At 36.9% G+C, this 18,455-nt stretch overlaps 2 protein-coding genes across 4 annotated transcripts in view; one reads left to right on the top strand and one right to left on the bottom strand.

Moving 5' to 3' along the window:
- On the top strand, positions 1-10,478 carry SELENOO (selenoprotein O). The gene is made up of 9 exons (XM_060687147.2): positions 1-631; positions 2,541-2,744; positions 3,330-3,510; positions 4,169-4,299; positions 5,250-5,530; positions 5,709-5,859; positions 7,112-7,297; positions 7,618-7,774; positions 8,070-10,478. Exons 1-9 carry the CDS (start codon positions 105-107, stop codon positions 8,274-8,276), a joined length of 2,025 nt encoding a protein of 674 aa, XP_060543130.2. The 5' UTR covers positions 1-104; the 3' UTR covers positions 8,277-10,478.
- Positions 10,479-11,672: 1,194 nt separating this feature from the next.
- The window catches only part of TUBGCP6 (tubulin gamma complex component 6), a 28,864-nt gene continuing 22,081 nt past the window's right edge, over positions 11,673-18,455 (bottom strand). For all 3 annotated transcript variants that reach the window (XM_034421116.3, XM_034421107.3, XM_034421124.3), the window contains exons 20-26: positions 17,692-17,860; positions 15,815-15,956; positions 15,392-15,586; positions 14,896-15,028; positions 14,427-14,640; positions 12,991-13,190; positions 11,673-12,083 (exon numbers count right to left, since the gene is read on the bottom strand). In XM_034421116.3, the coding sequence (XP_034277007.2) occupies positions 11,992-12,083; positions 12,991-13,190; positions 14,427-14,640; positions 14,896-15,028; positions 15,392-15,586; positions 15,815-15,956; positions 17,692-17,860 (1,145 nt within the window). In that variant the 3' untranslated portion in view covers positions 11,673-11,991. The remainder of the gene's footprint in view (positions 12,084-12,990; positions 13,191-14,426; positions 14,641-14,895; positions 15,029-15,391; positions 15,587-15,814; positions 15,957-17,691; positions 17,861-18,455) is intronic.

Below are 18,455 nucleotides of genomic sequence, written 5' to 3'. Positions count from 1 at the left end.
GGCCAGAAAATTGGGATAGGCTGCATGGAGAAGCCGAGGGCGGGACTAAGAACAGGATGACAGGCGATCTGTCAGACGGTGGCCGAGAGGGCGAAAAATAATGGATGGCCGCCGCTCTGCGCTGTAAACGTCGCTGCTTGGGGTCGTCGTTGCCCGGCTGGTGGGTGGCGAGACGCCTTGTCAGCATGGAGGCGGCCGCCTCGCCCTCGACGCCGGCCCCGCGGTGGCTCAACGCTTTGCGCTTCGACAACCGGGCTCTGCGGGCTCTGCCGCTGGATCCGAGCGAGGAGAACGTCCCTCGGTCCGTGTCGGGCGCCTGTTTCTCCCGGGTGCGGCCCACGCCGGTGAGGTGCCCGAAGCTGGTGGCCGCCTCCGGGCCGGCGCTGGCTCTGCTGGGGCTGAAGGAACCGCAGACGCCGGAGGAGGAGGAAGAGGCCGCGCTCTGCTTCAGCGGGAACCGGCTGCTGCCGGGAACGGAGCCGGCCGCCCACTGCTACTGCGGCCACCAGTTCGGCAGCTTCGCGGGGCAGCTGGGCGACGGCGCCGCCATGTACCTGGGGGAGGTGTTGAACCCGCCAGGGGAGCGCTGGGAGATCCAGCTCAAGGGCGCCGGACTCACCCCTTTCTCCAGGTAAAGAGGGGCGGCGGAGGGAGGGAGGGTGTGTAGGGGGGGGAGGATACTGCAAAATCCCCGTTCCCTCCCCACTCCAGGGGAAGGATACTGCAAAATCCCTATTCCTACCCCATGTCGGGGGGAAGGATACTGCAAAATCCCATTCCCACCCCACTCCTGCTGGAAGGATACTGCAAAATCCCCATTCCCTCCCCACTCCTGGTGGAAGGATATTGCAGAATCTCCATTGCCATCCCACTCTGGTTCTCTTGCCGGTTCTCTGAACTACTCAGTTCTCTGAACTACTCCAAATTTCCACTACTGTTTCTCCCGAACCTGTCAGAACGTGCTGAATAGCACCCCTGGTGCATGACATATGTACAATAAGATTGGTGGAGCTCTTTCAGTGCACCCCCCTCCCCCCAACACAATACAACTCACAGTGAAGACAAAAAAATCCCTAACCCAATAAATCATAATAACAAAACACCCAGTCCTAATGCACCAGTGTGAACATGTTACACATTGCACCGGCCCTGCAAGTTCATCATACTACGTCGTTATGATGTTATTTCTCATTCAGGAGTCTGACAGTCCACGGATAAAAACTATTCTTCAGCCTGTTTGTGCGGCTGGCTATGCTTCTGTATCTCCTTCCCGATGGTAAGAGGGTAAAGAAGTGGTAACCAGGCTGAGAGTCGTCCTTGAGGATTTTCCTCAGTCTTCTAAGGCAGCGAGCCCTAGCGATCTCATCTAGTGGTATCAGGAGGCAGCCCAAGATGTTTTGTGCTGTGCTCACCACCCTCTGTAATGTCTTTCTACCTGCGGCTGTCAGACCAGCATGCCATACTGAGATGCAATAAGTGAGGACGCTTTCTATTGTGGGTTGGGCTTGATGACCTCTGAGATCTCTTCCAGTTCTACGATCCTGTATAGGACTTTGTTCCTTGTCTCAGCCAGGCCCTTTGGTCAGGTACAATTATCTGGACTCTGAATAAAAAGGCGCATGGAACCTGATTACGGGTTGAAGCAATTATTCTCTCAGGGATGTTTTAATTTAGATTTCTGAACAAAGCAAAAGTTGGGCTTAGATGGCGATGTGTCTCTATGGAGGTAAATCCACTTCTGGATTTATTCCCAATTCTCCAACTGGTTTGTGATTGTTTCATATTCAAACTTCGGAATTCTTTTCCCAAAGCAGCAAGATTTAATTTGCATATATTCCCTTCCCTTCCCTACACAACACATACACACTGCAAGTCCCTGTTTTCTTGGCAAGATTTTGGAAGTGGCTGGCCATTGCCTCCTTCTTAGGGCTGAGTGAGAGAGACTGGCATGGAGTTAACCTGCTGGCTCACGGTCTCTCAGTTTTTAGCTTTTTGTCTGTCTAATTTAGAAACCACTCATTTACCTCAAAAGGAGATTCTGGGCAATGTACAAATAAAATATTAAAACATAATGGTTTATTTAGTCATTGGATACCAAATAAATCATTCAACCAAATTGAGTTTAGTCATATTAAATGATAAATCTGTCATTTGATGCGTCATCAAAGTTAACAAATTACCTTATAAAATAGTGTAATATGGAAACCAATATTTTAAAGAAGGCCTGTGATTCTAATCTGCCAAATTTCACTCCTTTTTCTCCCATATTTTTCTCCCATTTTCTGTTTTCACTTGTGTTTTTAAAATGTTAGAAATGATCATTTTATAGTTTTATAGTACACTACTATTGTTTCAAGATGGGATTATACTAAAGCCATTCCGGCATGCTTGTTAGGTTGGAAATACTGGAGCTGGAAAATAACAAATAACAAAAGTAACAAATTCGTTTTGAGCCTTAAAGGATTCTGTAACATGTAAGATGGTTTCTGGCCCTTATGTGCTACGTTTATATTTACACATATTATTTTCATTATTTTCAGACAAGCAGATGGTCGTAAAGTTTTGAGATCGAGCATAAGAGAATTCCTTTGCAGTGAAGCCATGTTTCATCTGGGAATACCAACCACCAGAGCAGGGACATGTGTAACATCGGATTCAGAAGTTATTCGGGATATATTTTATGATGGAAATCCCAAAAAAGAAAAGTGTACAATTGTACTCAGAATAGCGCCAACATTTCTTAGGTAATTGTTCCAGTTGGATGTAATATTAAATTACATTTAATGTAATTTAAATGTAACATTACTAAATATTGATACATTATTAAATGTGGTGTTCTTTATGACAGAATGTGGATAAATTCTTATTAGGTCCAGAGGTTTTGCATAGTGTCATGATATATTGTAAATGTTCAGCTTCAGTGTTTTCTGGGATCACAAAGCTAGTATGACTAGCTTTTGTTTGTTAGACTAATATCTGGAAGATGCATTTTTGCAACTCACTGACTAGTTTCATTTCTGAATTATTATTTAGCTATTTTTATATATATGTATGACTGCAGATTTAGAGATGAATATGCTTGGTCACACAGTCAGTCAGATATTTTGATTGGATTTGGCATTTTATCCACCTATCAAGTCCTTTCCAAGGTCCTGAGATAGAAGTTATTAATATTAGTCTATTATTAATTATATCAGAAAGCAGTTTAGTTTCATTTTATGGTTAAATGTGCTTTTTAAAAAAATAGTTACAGAGAAAAAAGATCTTACTGAAATGTCAAAATACCTTATGAATGGATGGGGGTAATTGGCAATTCTTGTTTTAAACAGGTTTGGATCATTTGAAATTTTTAAGTCATCTGATGAATTTACAGGACGTAAAGGTCCCAGTGTTGATAGAAATGATATTAGAGTTCAAATGCTTGATTATGTGATCAGCACTTTCTATCCAGATATTCTACAAATACACCCTGACAATAATGTTCAGAGGAATGCTGCTTTCTTTCGAGAGGTAAAATGAGAGCTGACAATTTAAAGTATTCATTGTTAATCTACACTTCTCCTTCAAAGGGATTCAGGGTGCCTTTTTAATATTCCCGTTATTAGTGCCATAGTTAATTTAGGCTAATTTCTCTCATTTGTTTATCCTTGAGTAGGAATCGGAATGGAAAATTCATGTTCACAAGCTTGTTTAAATAGCATCATGCAATCTCTCAATCTCTAAATTTATTGTGTTATTTTATGAAGATATTAGTTTACTGTGTTTTCTTTTATTGCAGAAGATTCCTGAGACTCACATTTATGTTGAGTTTATTTTTTGTATAATTAATTGTATAATTTCAGACTTTCCAAAGTACTTTTGAAGTACTTGTCAGTCTGCGAAAAAAACAAATCATTTAAGGGCCAGTGAAATTAAACTTCCATATGCAGGAAAAATTAAGATCCCACTGTCCCATTTTCTACTCCGATGCTTATATGATGAGTATCTTCCAAATTAAAAGCTGTATTAGATACTTAAATCTAAAATTGTATGAATGCTAGAATAGAAAACTTTCAACATACACATTTGTTTACCATGTTATTACAACACAGTTCTTCACAGTTCTTGTCTTCTAAAATACAATTTGTAGATTAAAAGATCTTGACAATTAATTGGTATATATTTTAAGGTATCAAGGCGGACAGCCAGGATGGTTGCTGAATGGCAGTGTGTTGGATTTTGTCATGGTGTGCTCAACACAGATAATATGAGTGTACTTGGACTTACAATTGACTATGGACCTTTTGGATTTATGGACAGGTTAGTGTAGCTCGGGTGCTTACAATGTATTGATACTCCCTTGCAATTTTGGTCAATAATTTAATTCCAGTACTGAAGCATGTTGAATTATTATTTCAGATAAATTGTCTTCTTGCCATGCAGTTTGTTTAAGTAATTGTGGAGCTAGTACAAAATGATTAATTTTGCATATAGAAGTCTCATTCAGACAAGATGGAGAGATGAGACTACCCTCCTACAACTTGCCATGGCCAACTTACCACAGCCAACATGCTGTGGCCAACCCACCACGCGGCAACCCACCATAGCCAACTCACTGCGGAACAACGTGCCATGGGACAATTCAACAATTCAGTTTAATTAGTTAAAATAATTAAAAATATATTGTCATTTTTGTCATTCACATTTCATTTTGTCCCTCCTTTAGCATCCTTTCTTTAATGATTCTATCCACAATTTCTTCAGTATTAGTGTAACTCTTGTCCTGCAGTGTGCTGGCCATGGAGAGTTGTCCCACAATGAATTGTCTGTGGCACGTTGGCTGTGGTGAGTTGGCCATAGTGAGTTGGCCACAGCAATTGGTCCTAGACCCAGTTCAAGTTGGAAAGAGATGAGCTATAAAAAGATCTTGTCCCTAGTGGTAGACCATACTCAGACTATATGATATATAAGTATTGTTGAAATTGTTGTTTAGAATAACAATGCTATCTGGATGAATATGATGATACAGTGTTTAAAATGAATGTGATGGCAGCTTATATACTCTGATTTTTCCCCATCTTTACCTGTTGTTTGTAACTTTGTGTTTGTACCTGTGTTAGATTTGATTAACTCGTCTTAGAAAATGATGCATGCTATCTTCAAATATCAAAGTGCTTCCTGCAGTATTTAATGATTCTGTGCCATGTATCCGTATCACTTAAATATTTATCCTGTACCATTTTACATTTTATATCTTGTATCTTTTCTAGATATGATCCGGAACATATTTGCAATGGATCTGATAACACAGGACGATATGCTTATAATAAGCAACCAGAGATTTGTAAGTGGAATCTAACCAAATTTGCTGAAGCCTTAGTTCCAGAACTTCCACTGGAAATCAGCGTGCCCATTCTGGAGGAGGAATACGATGCAGAATTTGAAAAGCATTATTTGCAAATCATGAGAAGGAAACTAGGTTTAATTCAGCTTCAGCTAGATGAAGATAATAAGCTGGTCTCTGATCTCTTGGAGACTATGCATATCACAGGTGAGTATGAATCATTTTAAGAATACTAAAAAACAATTCAAACATTTGGATAGTTATGATATATTAAAAATATTACAATTGTAAAAATACTTGGAATTCTGTTACAGAAAGCTGAAAGAAAAAGCAGAAACTTTCTTATATGGCTGAAATTAACATTCTTGTTTAATCTGCTCTGTAGGTGCAGATTTTACAAATACTTTCCGCTTGTTTAACTCCTTCCCTGTGGATTTTGATCCTTTAAATCTAGAAGAATTTCTGGTTAAGATCTCAAAGCAATGTGCATCTTTGGAGGAACTGAAAGTTGCCTATAAGCCTCAGATGGATCCCAGGTATATTGAGCCATGAGACCGTGCTGTGAGAGCAAACGATGCTGTGTCCATTTTTGTGAGAGAATAATTGCTGACAAATTAAATTTTATATATTAAAATATAGCTATGGAATAGTTAAAATATGTAGATTGACTACTAAAGTTCAACGTTGCTGTACGATGTTCTTATACCTCTGGCTAGGGGGCTGAAATTTTCTTCTATATTTAAATTAAACTGGAGATTTTAAGCTATTAGCTGCTAGAAGTAATTATGAGGTGAAATGAACAGACTCTGTGGTTTGCCTACTAACCACCCATCTTACAGAAATAAGGCTCAACATACCATTTACTGTAACTCCAAGGATTCTTGGACCTAAGAATTACACATTTATAATATTACAAATTATAAAATATTATAATATTACAAATTTATAATGAAACATGCCCTTTCCTATGCATGTACAGGGATGTGATGGAATAGCTCTGCCACTAGATCTCCATTTTTTGTTACACATATCAGGATTAAGGAATTGCTGTAAGTGAAAGACCAATAGAGAAGGGAAAACAGAAAGACGAATTAGATAATTCAGAGATGCCCTCCAGAACAGTATCTTTCCAGAGATCCATACAGCTCTCCCCCAGTGGTATTTTGGAAGTTGTTGAAAACTGATAGTTCTGACCCTTTTGATGTGTGCAGCATAATTTTTCTGGCTATATATGACCTTTTTTCCTCAATTATAATTATTCTTCACTTTAAAAGTGTAAGATACCTGGAGAAATTGGGAGTCAGGCAGCCTGTAAATTTCACCCCACCCCCCTTTTCTGGCTGGAATATACATGTAGTTCAAGGGGAGAAGGGAATAGAATAATCAATACAAGGAGGATAACAAGCAAAACCTGCTTTGTGGTTCCATTCAGGATGGAAACTGCCTGTCGTATTTTAAGGATCTTTGGGAGAAAAGCCTGAAATGACACTGCCTGTTTTGTTATAGAGTTAAAAGCACAGATGATATATGAAAAGCTAAGTCTGCCCACTTTTAAACATGCCTTTAAAACAGTATTTTTCAAACTTCTTGACTTTAATACCTATGGACTTTAACTTCCAGATTTCCTCAGGCAGCATTCTGTCTGAGGAATTCTGGGATTTAAGTTCACATGTCTTAGTCATTAAGTTTGAGAAACACTGCTTTAGAAGGATAAGAAAGAACTCTTGACAAGTATAATGACTAATAATAGGTTATTATATGGAATTGATAAGTGGTTTTTTTTTCTAGACAACTTTCTATGATGCTGATGTTAGCACAGTCTAACCCACAACTCTTTGCCTTATTTGGGACAAAGTCTAATATCAATAAGGAACTAGAACGAATAGAACAGTTCTCTAAGCTGCAGCAATTAACAGCCTCCGATTTAGTCAATAGAAATAAAAAAAACTGGAAAAATTGGCTGCAGAATTACAGGTGAGGTTATTTACATTCTCTTTGCTTTAGTGCCTTTGTTTCCTTTTGTTGAGATATATATTTATAAATCAGCTAATAATTCAATCATTGCCCCGTGAAATGCAGATGAATGTTTGAGTCTAATGTTATTACATAACTTCTAGTTTTTCATTTGTTAATATTATATACTTAGCTAAGCAGTATGAGATTTAACCTGAATTACGTACTTTTAAAATATATTCAAATTAGTGTCTTTTATTGAACAGTCTCTTTTAAATGAATCATTTCAGAGATTTAAGAAACTGTATTGATCTAGGCACTCACTTTTATTCTGCTTTCAGAGTTAGGCTGGAAAAAGAAATGGAACACATTAGCAATACTGACACGTGGTATGATGAGCGTCTGAAAATTATGAATGCCAGCAATCCAAAATATATATTGAGGAACTACATTGCTCAAAAGGCTATTGAAGCAGCAGAAAATGGTGACTTTCTAGAGGTAAACAGTTTTCCCCATATTTATATGTTATTTTCTTTGCCCACCCATCTCATCACAGGAATTCTGGGTGACGTATCGGTAGTTAAAACCAAGCAAGAATAAAATTGAACAACCGCTAAGCCCCATTACCCAAGTCTAGGGTCAAGAAAAATCATTCTAGATTTCCCACAAAAAGAAATAAAACCAATCAGATTCTTGTGAGATGTGCAGGAGTGGAGTGGGGGCTCCAGATCTAGAGGACACTATTAAGAACATTCCTGTATTGCTGCCTTGTTTTCCTTTCCTTTCTCTACAGGTGAGAAGAGTCTTGAAACTCCTAGAAAGGCCATATGAAGATTCAGAATGCTTCCTGGAGGTATCGGAGGAGAGGGAGGAGGAAGAAAGTGTGATGGCAGCTGCTTCTGCTGTTGCTACCTGTAGCTCAGGAACCCAGGAAAAAATTCCATATAGCAGCAAGCCTCCCCTTTGGGCATCTGAGCTCTGTGTGACATGATCTTCGTAACTGCCTTGCTAAAGTTTTCCACAAAGAGGTTGCAAAGCTCTTGGGAGTGGAAAAAGTAGCAAGGTGCTGTAGAAGTGCTATTAAGTCTGAACAGACCATTTGGGTGTTTTCCTGTCTCACCCGAGCCACATTTATTTTATCAGATGTGACAATCAGTTCTCCGGGCACCCACTTAATATCATATGCCGGGGAACTTGGTAGGTTGAAGTTTTATCTTTCTTGAGCAGGAAATGCTATTTTATTTTTATGCATACTAGCTGGTGAACATCCAAATGAAATATATGAAGACAAAAATATAAAACCAGATGCTGGATGTATTTTTGTCTGAAAACGAACTACTAGTACTTCAAAGCTATGTTTTTAATTTTTACTTATGCAGGGATATTTTGATTCTTTCATTGGGAAGTGAGTTTCTTTTATTTTAAAGATGTGTTTGACTTAAGCAGATTGTTCATTTATTGTGAACCTCTGTGACTTGATCATGAAAATATTATCACTGGGCTTTAGGGAAATAGTAAAACTGCTCACTGTAAAAAAGCAAATAGGTAAAATTCAGACAAATATTTTCAACAACTACTTTACATGGAGTTGAAGATAATCTATATACAAATGGATGTACATCCAGAAACCTGAGTCACTGTCTCCACTTCCTTGTGAATTAGGAACCATACAGCAAATTATATTTTTCTTTTTGGTTCAAGGCTGTATCCTGCTTTCTGGGTCTCTGCATGCAGTTCATTGAATGAGGAATACTTAACACTTTACTCCCCCAAAACAGATTTTCTAAGTTAATAGCACCAATTACTTGTTGAATAGATGAACAAACTAAATTTAGCTTTGTTACTCCTTAAGGGTATCAAAGGGTCCTTAAGGGGTGATTCATTAGCACCCTAACTTAAGGAATATAGCCTCAGAGTGACATCTTTAAACAATATTGCTGTAGTAGGTAAAAATATAAATTACTGATTTTGAACAAGCCTTCCGCATTCCAATGTTGCATTTTGTGTAGGTTGCGTATTTTTTGTGTTTCAAATTTGCTACCTCAGGAGAGACTTCCATTTTTTCACTTTTTGCTGTCGGGGGTTTAATTGCCCAGTTATATTTTGATTACATTTGACTATAGCATTCAGCATATATTTCAGTTGAAGATTGTTCAACAAAGTAACTGGATGAAAACATCTCTTACTGAAGAATATGTGTCTCAGTGGGTGGGTGGCAATGGCTAGTTAGAAGACATTTTGTCATGTTTTCATTGATTGGTGCTGGGATGTGATGAACATCAAAGATATGCTCTTTTTGCATTAATAATGAATTCTTGCTTCTGTTGATAAGTTGACAAATAGTAGATAAGAGAAATTCTGAAAAATAAAAATCTAGACTACAGGTGGTCTTTGTGTTACCACTGTAATGGAGCCTACCTATTATGGTTGTAAATTATGACGGGTGAGTCATAGGATCAACCTGATTTTATGATCTTTTCTGCTGCAGTCATTAAGCAAACACCGTAGTTGGTAAGCAAATGCCGTGGTTGCTAAGCAAGCCCATTGTTCATTAATGGCATGGTTTTGCTGAAATCCAGAAACTCCAGTTTTGGGCAAAACTGTCATAAAATGCAGTCAAGTGACTGTGGGATGCTGCAAGCAGGTGTAAATGCACCAGTATATTTGAGCACAGTGTATATACTTCGAGTGCTCAAATGTGGGGTCATATGACAGCAAGGTTGGAGCAACTGTCTGAACTTCAGATCCAGGTTGTAAGTCTCCTTTTGTGGATCCGTCTTTGAATAGTCGCTAACCAACTGGTTTAAGTTAAGGACTACCTGTACTGAGATATTAATAAGACTTTAAATCATACTATAACTACTACTAAGTCACTTAAGTTATACTATTAAAAGGGCTTATGTTTTTAGTTTTGGTACTTGTTTAAATAAAACAAAATAGGACAAATGATGTGAAAAAATTAATTTTATTGGCTCTAAGTTTCAGGGTTTTTGGCAAGGCAATAAAAATACACCATGTGAATGTTATCATGATTTAAGTATTTTGAATGAGTGTTATGATTTTCATCATAGTGCATAAAATTTGCAAGCTGTCACCCTGAGCTATATTAATTGAAAATAAATGAATTTGATGTTTATAGCAAATGTCCATTTTTTAGGATAAGAAAATTAAGAAATAAAATGTTTGAAATTGTTACATGCAACTAATTTCTTGTTTTTGGATGGCACTATAGTAAGTTGATCCCAGATTTTTGTTTTTAGTGTTGTCCTAGGAATGAAATATCTTTGACTTAAAGATATGTTTGTGAAAGAGTAATGGTGGGATTGCCGTCCACTTTGGAAAAGCAGCTGCATTTAGATAGAAATGCATCCCAGCTCTACTTCCCTTATACATTTACTCATAAACATCCAAGATGGTGATGTAACTATGATTAGTTGCACCTCTAGGTTTTTCAAGGATGTGTAGTCCAGAAGCAGCCTCACCTCACCCAGGCCCTTGGCTTACAAAGCAAATACTAAGACAGAGGTATAGGAGACAGTAGAGGAGGGAAGGTGATAAGCAAACTAGGGAATCAGAGGCTATGTCTGGAGATTGATAGCTATTATAAGTGGAGAAGAGGACTTTCAGTTAACTGCCATGGCTACAAACTATGGTGAGCAGCATATCCTGGTGAGAAGTCCTGCCTGGATCTTGAAAGCAACTAGACGAGCAACTACAGTGAAATAACACATCCCAACTAGTGCAAGAATTTTTGGAAAAGGGCAGAATTTGTCTTTGGACAGCAAAGAACCTTTACACTGCTTAAACAAGTATTTCTACCTTCTTGGTGCCCATTAACACATTCAGAATTGTCCTATAAGAGCACAAAGTAAGCTTGCAAAGAATCTGAATGCAACACCTACATAACCTACATACTTGAGCCCACAAAGTGCAATGGAATAAGGTAAACTTAAAAGCTTTGGCAATATACTAGTCAACTTGTCAAGGACTAAAGCAATATAACACACTTTTGCATCCAGCACCACTCTGTCATCTCTCTCTTCTATCCCTCACATTTCCTCCCTCGCTCCCATTGCAAAGCAATACACAGTAAAATTTATTTGCTTGCCCAAATCCCATTGACCCTGGATGTCTTCTCGTGTGCCTTGATGCTAATTAAAAAATAATAAAGGATACAATAAGAACACTGAGGGAAATGTGAGTATAGGAGCTATATTGGGAAATGATTAATTAGATCTCTTTAAAAAAATCTTCACAGTATCTACAATCATAGGCCATTACAACATAATTAAACATTCTGGATTGTGTACATATTAAATTTATCCACAAAGAGGTAATTGTCAGGAAAGGTTTTTTTTTACTCTGAACATCTGCATATTGATTACAAAATAATAAATTTATGCTTTGCTCTTTATTACACATTTACATGAGCAGCTTTTACAATGCTAAAGGAAGAATTTACACATTAACAAATTTACATTTATGCACACTTTGATATATCACACCAACATGGGAAACATGCTTCCGTGAGAAGACAGTATGAACCAGTGCCATGCTATGTGAAGAAAATGGAGCATCTTGCTGAATCAATGGAACCATTCTACTCTGTCACTGTTTTCATTCAGTGGAAACTCTTCAAAGCTTCTGAGGTCAGCGGCTTTCAAATGGCCTGGGTTCCTTTATAATATACAGAGCAGTTAGTCTATTCTAAAGGCTCAATTATCTTTGTAATAGTTGTTGAAGTTAATTCGTAGTAAGAAATCTTCCAGGTGAGGCTGGTATCCTCTGTTGATAAGCTTTGTTACTACTGCAGGGAAAGGGGGGAAAAAAGGGAAAACTTAGAAAAGCCAATTGATCAATTGAATCTGCCTCTTCACAGAAACAGCTTATGGCAAGAGAAATGTTACTGGGTCTCTTCCAAATGTTCTTATTGGAAAAAGCAAAGTGGCCCTGGAATGAATCCTTGCAATCATGAGCATCAATTGGATGATGCATATCAAATCCTAAACTCTCATTATTTCTCCCAGCAGTTTCATTTAATTGCAGAGAATCTTGTCCAGCATCCTGCTCCGCTAAGAGTGTTTTAGATATCCAGCATAAAGAGGGATGCTATCAAGTACATTGGTAAGCATAGCAATAATTAGCTGGCTTTCCTTATATAACCGTTGTAAACAGTGGGACTTAAATTCTGAATAAAAAGAGAAAGGAAATAAGTCTTAAAATTAGGGGGTGAATGTAGGCCTGAAGGAAAAAATACATGCTGTGCAAAAGATGATCCTTAATTTGGGGGTGAGGGCAGGGTGAACCTGCTGCATATTTATTGTAAGGAACCACACAATTACAGAGGACTATGGAAAGAGAGATAGTATTATTGTCATCTGCCCTCTTTATGCAAACTGTTACAACCTGACATAGCAAGATAAAGTGGACAGGATATTGCAGACTGCAGAAGCACAGCTGACTTCACGGAGGTTTCACCATCTTGATACTAAATGATGCTTTAATTTAATATGAAATGAAGTGCAAGTGAGTTTTTCTTCTACACCTTAAAATACAGGATATGTTATCACATCCCTGAAGGTTTGCTCTAAGAAAACTGATAAATTAATTAGTCTTTAATGTAATCTTAAAATAGATTAGCCAATTATGCTGTGCTTGAGTTTCATTTTGATTTTCAGATTAACATTAGAGAAAAATTGCATGGCAAGTCTTACCGTTGAACAGAAAATGAGAGTAATATTTGAATGTGTTATAGGACTGCTGCATTAATCCAAAGTTAGGGTGAACAGCCACATGTTTGCTGCTATCAAAATTCCATGACTGAGAGATTAACTGGCTACGGAACTTTAAAATGAGGCTAAAGATGCTGTGAATTATATTCATCACAGGGGCTGCCTTTTCCGTCAATAATCCCCTGTCAAGAAAAAAGCAAAGGTATATTTTAAACATATACCAATGTGAAATTAACTAACAGGCAGCAATGCAATCCCTCTAACTTTGTAATAGATTTTAAAACTATGCATCAACAGTTATAAGAACATGCTTTAAGTCTGGAAACACAGAAAATATTAAAACTGGCTCATTGCTTCTTAAACATCTTGTTCTCAGAACCCTTTCCCACTTTTAAAAATTAGAGAGCCCAAAAGAAGCTTTTGTAGATATTTATCTTTTACCATATTCAGAATTAAAATTGATTGAGTCACGAGTATTTATTATTGAATCATGTAAAAAAGTATATTAGCCCCTGTAGATACTAACCTTTTGTTCATGAAAACCTCCAAATTTTTAACAAATAAAAAATAGTAAGAGTGTAATCGATTTACATCAGAGTGTCAAACTCACGGCCTGCGGCCCAGATGAGTCACGTGCTGGCCACGCCCACCCCCATTTTAGCAAAGAGGAAAGTCACAATACGTCATGATGACGTGAATTTGACACCCCTGATTTACATTTTGTAAATATCTTCAATATCTGGAAAATAATTTTGCTTTTGTGAACCAGAGAAGGCCTGGATCATTTCCAGAGGTTTGGCAGTTAAATTTGGGTGAATTCTCTTGTGACCCTGGACAGCCTTAAAGGGTTGACATGAATCTTGACTCGTCCCTGCTCTGCATAGAGTCATCATTACCGTAAGGAATCAGTTACAAAGAGGATTGAGGAAAGAAATCATTTGTGCAAAAGATCCTAACTATATTTGTTTTTATTTATCATTTACTATAAGCCATTTTGGGAGACCTATTATCCTAAAAGTATATAAATTATTGTAATCAATCAATCATCTAACAGGCTCTAGGATTCAAACAAAGTATAAATTTATAAAAACTTCCAAGAGAAGCCACAAGTGGTTCTGTACTAGGGTGGCTACAGTCCAGATTGCTCCTTAGAACATACACAGACTGATTTTTTTAACAATCTTAAAGGAATAATTTCTGCTAGTTGAAGTACTGTATAAGATTCTCTTCATTCCTGCAATGCAATGCAAGCAAATACTTTCTGTGGTCCATCAATGCACAATACATCTGTTCTGCTACATTATAGTAGAAGTAAACCCAAACCAAGTCAGTATAATGGAAATCCATGTTTATCTAACCTTTTACACCTATGAACACTACTGATCAACATAAGCAGACAAGTTATACATCTTCCTTACCGAAAGATTGCTTTGTTGAGATAGTCTGCATGTGTTCTGTAAATTTCTTCCAAATTCCCCACAGAAGACAATTTATTCCCAAATTCACACCAAGTGACATGCAAAATCTGATTGGCAATATAACCTTGAATAACTTTAACGAAATGCTGCATTTCATGCTTATAAAGCTGCAGTTGTCGAAACTGGACGGAGTTCGATGCATGTTTTACTAATGCTGAAAAACAAATATTACATTTAATCATTCAATCACAGGGTCTGAAAATCCAGTTATTTATTTAAAAATGAGAAACAGTATTTTAGAAGCCAAATTTAAAAGAAAAAAGGATAAATATAATTTAAGGTTAATGACTTACTGCTAAAATGTAATAATGTTGAATAAAATATTACATGATCACTAGAATGCAAAATTGCAAAATACTTCAATGGGAAAAAAAGAAATATTTGGCAGAAGTACACAAATCAGTCTTACCAGTTCGCTTTAAGTGGAACCAGACATCTTTAAGAGTCCATACCATATGTTTCAGCTGTAGCAGGAAGGAGAATATCTTGTTATATTTATTCATACAGTTTTCAGTAATTACAATATTTAACGGCCAGTCAACCTAAAAGAAAAAGAAAATAATTCTCACTGCATACGAATTGATATTTTGCAACCTTTTGAGATAAAAGTTTATAAACAACACAAGTATGCATTTATAAATAGTATCAGGAAATATTCAAAATCAATTATTCTAATAAATCAATCATGGCTTTAGAACAGTGGCCCCCAACCTTTTGGGCACCAGGGACCGGTTCCGGGGAGACAAATTTTTCCATGGACCAGAGGGGGCATGGTTTTGTATGCTGCCTGCATCCCTCAGATAAGGATTCACTTGTTTCTGTAGTCCAGTTTCCGGCATGCTGCGTTCCAGTGGATCAGGTTGGGGACCCCTGCTTTAAGTCGAAAAGTTCCATGGGCATCTCACCTTGTATCGTAGTTCCAAACAGGTTAGGGCATCAGGAGCATTGGGTTTGAACATGTCTGGGAGGTATTTCAGTGCAAAAGAGAGGTTAGAAGCCAAGTGACTGTCTCCATGAAGACTGTACTGAAGTGCCTTATTCAAGATGGAATTGAGGACTAATGGATTCAGAAGTTCACCAGGTGTCTGTCCTGATCCCAGCTTGAATGAAAAAATAGCATATTAGAGGCTGAGAGTTCACTGGGCAGGATGTAAGCAGAAGATAAGCATGCTGTTTATTACCAGAAAATCTTGTGCCAGAGTTTCCTATAATGCAAAGTTCCAAAAGTGGCTGTTTGCTCTTGACCATTATTGGAAACACAATCATGAAATGGCTATTTTCTGACCTATCATCGGTTTACATCTTGGCAAATAGATATAATTCAATACCTTTTCAAAAAGCAAATCACTGAGTGATTGAGCAAATTCTCCATCTTCCATTAACAAAAAATGCCTCAATGCTTCAAAATGTTTCTCAACATTCAATTCCACAAAATAATAATCCACAATGGCTTTGTTCACAAGGGAAACACTAGAAAAAAGAAATAGATGATCCAAATTTTAAAATGTAGAATAATTAAAATTCTCTGCTCATTATAAAAGGGAAGAAACAAAACCATGATAAACTAGACTAAGATAAAATGAACTGAATCATAAATCAAGCTGTGAAGTATATTTTAGAAAATGACCCTTTTGATCCTGTATACAGAATTAATGATTAGTTTCTACAAAAGAACTTACTAGAATAGTTCAAACATCCTTTGGTTGCTTTTCAAGTAAGGATGTACCATGTATGTTGAAAATAAAAAGTTCCTTTTAAATACACCTTGTTTTTCACCCTAACTCTTCTTCATAGTTGTATATAATTGCTTTGGCCTAATGAAGAAAAGACTGAAGAGGAAATATGCTATGACATTTATAGATCTAATACAAGTTATTACCGAATTTTTCGGAGTATAAGACGCACCGGAGTATAAGGCGCACTTACCTTTTTTGGTTGTTTTTTTTAAAAAAATGTTTTTTTTTATTTTTTAGACAAACACACATACAAACATACAATGTATTTTCTTTGAACAGAATATTTGGCTGGTTCACAAATTTAAACAGTGTTTAGTCATTTCAATTAAATTTACAATTCCTATATTTCCTTTTTGCCATATTTATTCCTCATCTTTTTTTAAAAAAAACCAATATTACCCTTCATCCTCATCTCTAATCTTAATCAAATTCAATTTTTCCCTTCTATTCTATATTATACCCCTTCCCATTGTCATCTATTTTTATATCCATCCTCACATTGGTTAATTATGTAATATTACAATTGTTTAATACAAATTCAACATTTTAATATAAATCAATTAGTTATATAACTATCTTTTTTGTATATTAATCAATATGAACATGAATATTCCAATTATTTCCATGCAATCCAATTTCTTACAAATCAATTAATTATATTTACCAATAATAATAAACCAAATAATTTCCCCCATATATTCCTCCAAACCACAACTTAACCATTTCTGCTTTCAACACAATATACAATTAATAGTATCTCAATTATTACAATTCCCTAGTTAAATAGAGCTTTTTTTCTTTTGTGTTTTAAAATCTTGAACTCTCCTCTTTTGCCCTAAATTTCCCATTGTTTGCACCTACCTTTTTTGGTGAGGAAAAAGAAAAAGAAAACTCTCTCTGCCTCATTTTGTCACGTTGCAGCAAAGACCCTGCTTTACTTTCAGTTTCGTTTTTTAGCTAGGGAAAAAAAATCTGCTCCAGCACTCTGCAGGGCACTCTGCAGCACTCTGTAGGGCTCTTCTGCAGAAGCAGAAGAGCCCTGCGCAAAACAGCTGAGAGCAAATCGGCTGAGAGTTGGGAGGCCGATCTAATCAACTTGTGCTAATTAACCTATGCTGAAGCTGAAAGGGGCTGTTTTTTCTTGCTGTTTGCTTGCAAGAAGGTAAGTGCTGCGAGGCACAGGCCAAAGGATGGGGGTCAGTGGGTGGGCAGGGCTACATTTGATGTATAAGACGCACCTAAATTTTCACCCCCTTTTGGGGGGTAAAAAGGTACGTCTTATACTCCGAAAAATACGGTATATGATATATGATATGATATATATTCTTTCTGCAGTAATCACTAAATTGTCTATACTATTGACTCAATAAAAGGAGGGGAGATGATAATTTGTTTGTCCTTAACAAAACAATATGAACAGCAGAAAAAGTACTCTTACGTATTGATTTAATAGTTCCAATACTACTTACTGAGAAACTAAGGGGGTAGTGATTGACCGTTTCATCAGTACTGGAAGTGATAAGAGCTCACTTAGTTGTACAGCTGTTTCATCTGTTGCAGATTGTTTTGAGGGATCCACAGGGAAAGTGTAGGATCTGGGGATCATGTGATGTAAGAGATGGGAAACTGGAAGCTCGGCTGCATAACAGGTAAAACAAAAATTTGTAAGGTGAAATATTATTTTTAAAGATTATCGAAAAGTAAAATACAATAAATTGAACAATCAATATGCAATGATCTGTAGTTTGCACTCACCATCTATTTAGTATATAGATAACAACCATAAAGTATTTATACTTTATGGGAGTATTTATAAAATGCTGTTCAAAAAGTTGAAAACTGAATGGAATCACTAATGCCAAAGAGTAGAAAGATTTACAGTAAATTAGATTATTAATCGGGGGGGGGGGGAGGAAGGTACACATAAACATAATTTAGCACATGCTTTAACCACCAATAAAAAATATTGCCTTAGTACATAATACATGTACATCTTTGCCTAGGAATTCTGGATAACAATTTCTAGTGCCTGAATTATGAAACTCAAGTGACCCGTGAAGCTACAAGAATGGAGATTTGCCATTTCTACACAACGGAAGTATTTTTATTTAGAGTTCAAAATTACTAAGAAAAACAATTTCCCCAAGTTTTACAGTAAAGGTGACAATATGTGATCTTCAACATGTTATTAAATATATTAGTATGAGGTAGTCATAACAACAGTCAGACAGGG

The sequence above is a fragment of the Pantherophis guttatus genome, chromosome 7, assembly GCF_059756535.1.
Source record: "Pantherophis guttatus breed Tessera chromosome 7, ASM5975653v1, whole genome shotgun sequence".
Taxonomy (NCBI): domain Eukaryota; kingdom Metazoa; phylum Chordata; class Lepidosauria; order Squamata; family Colubridae; genus Pantherophis; species Pantherophis guttatus.
This window is presented reverse-complemented; position numbering and strand designations above follow the sequence as displayed.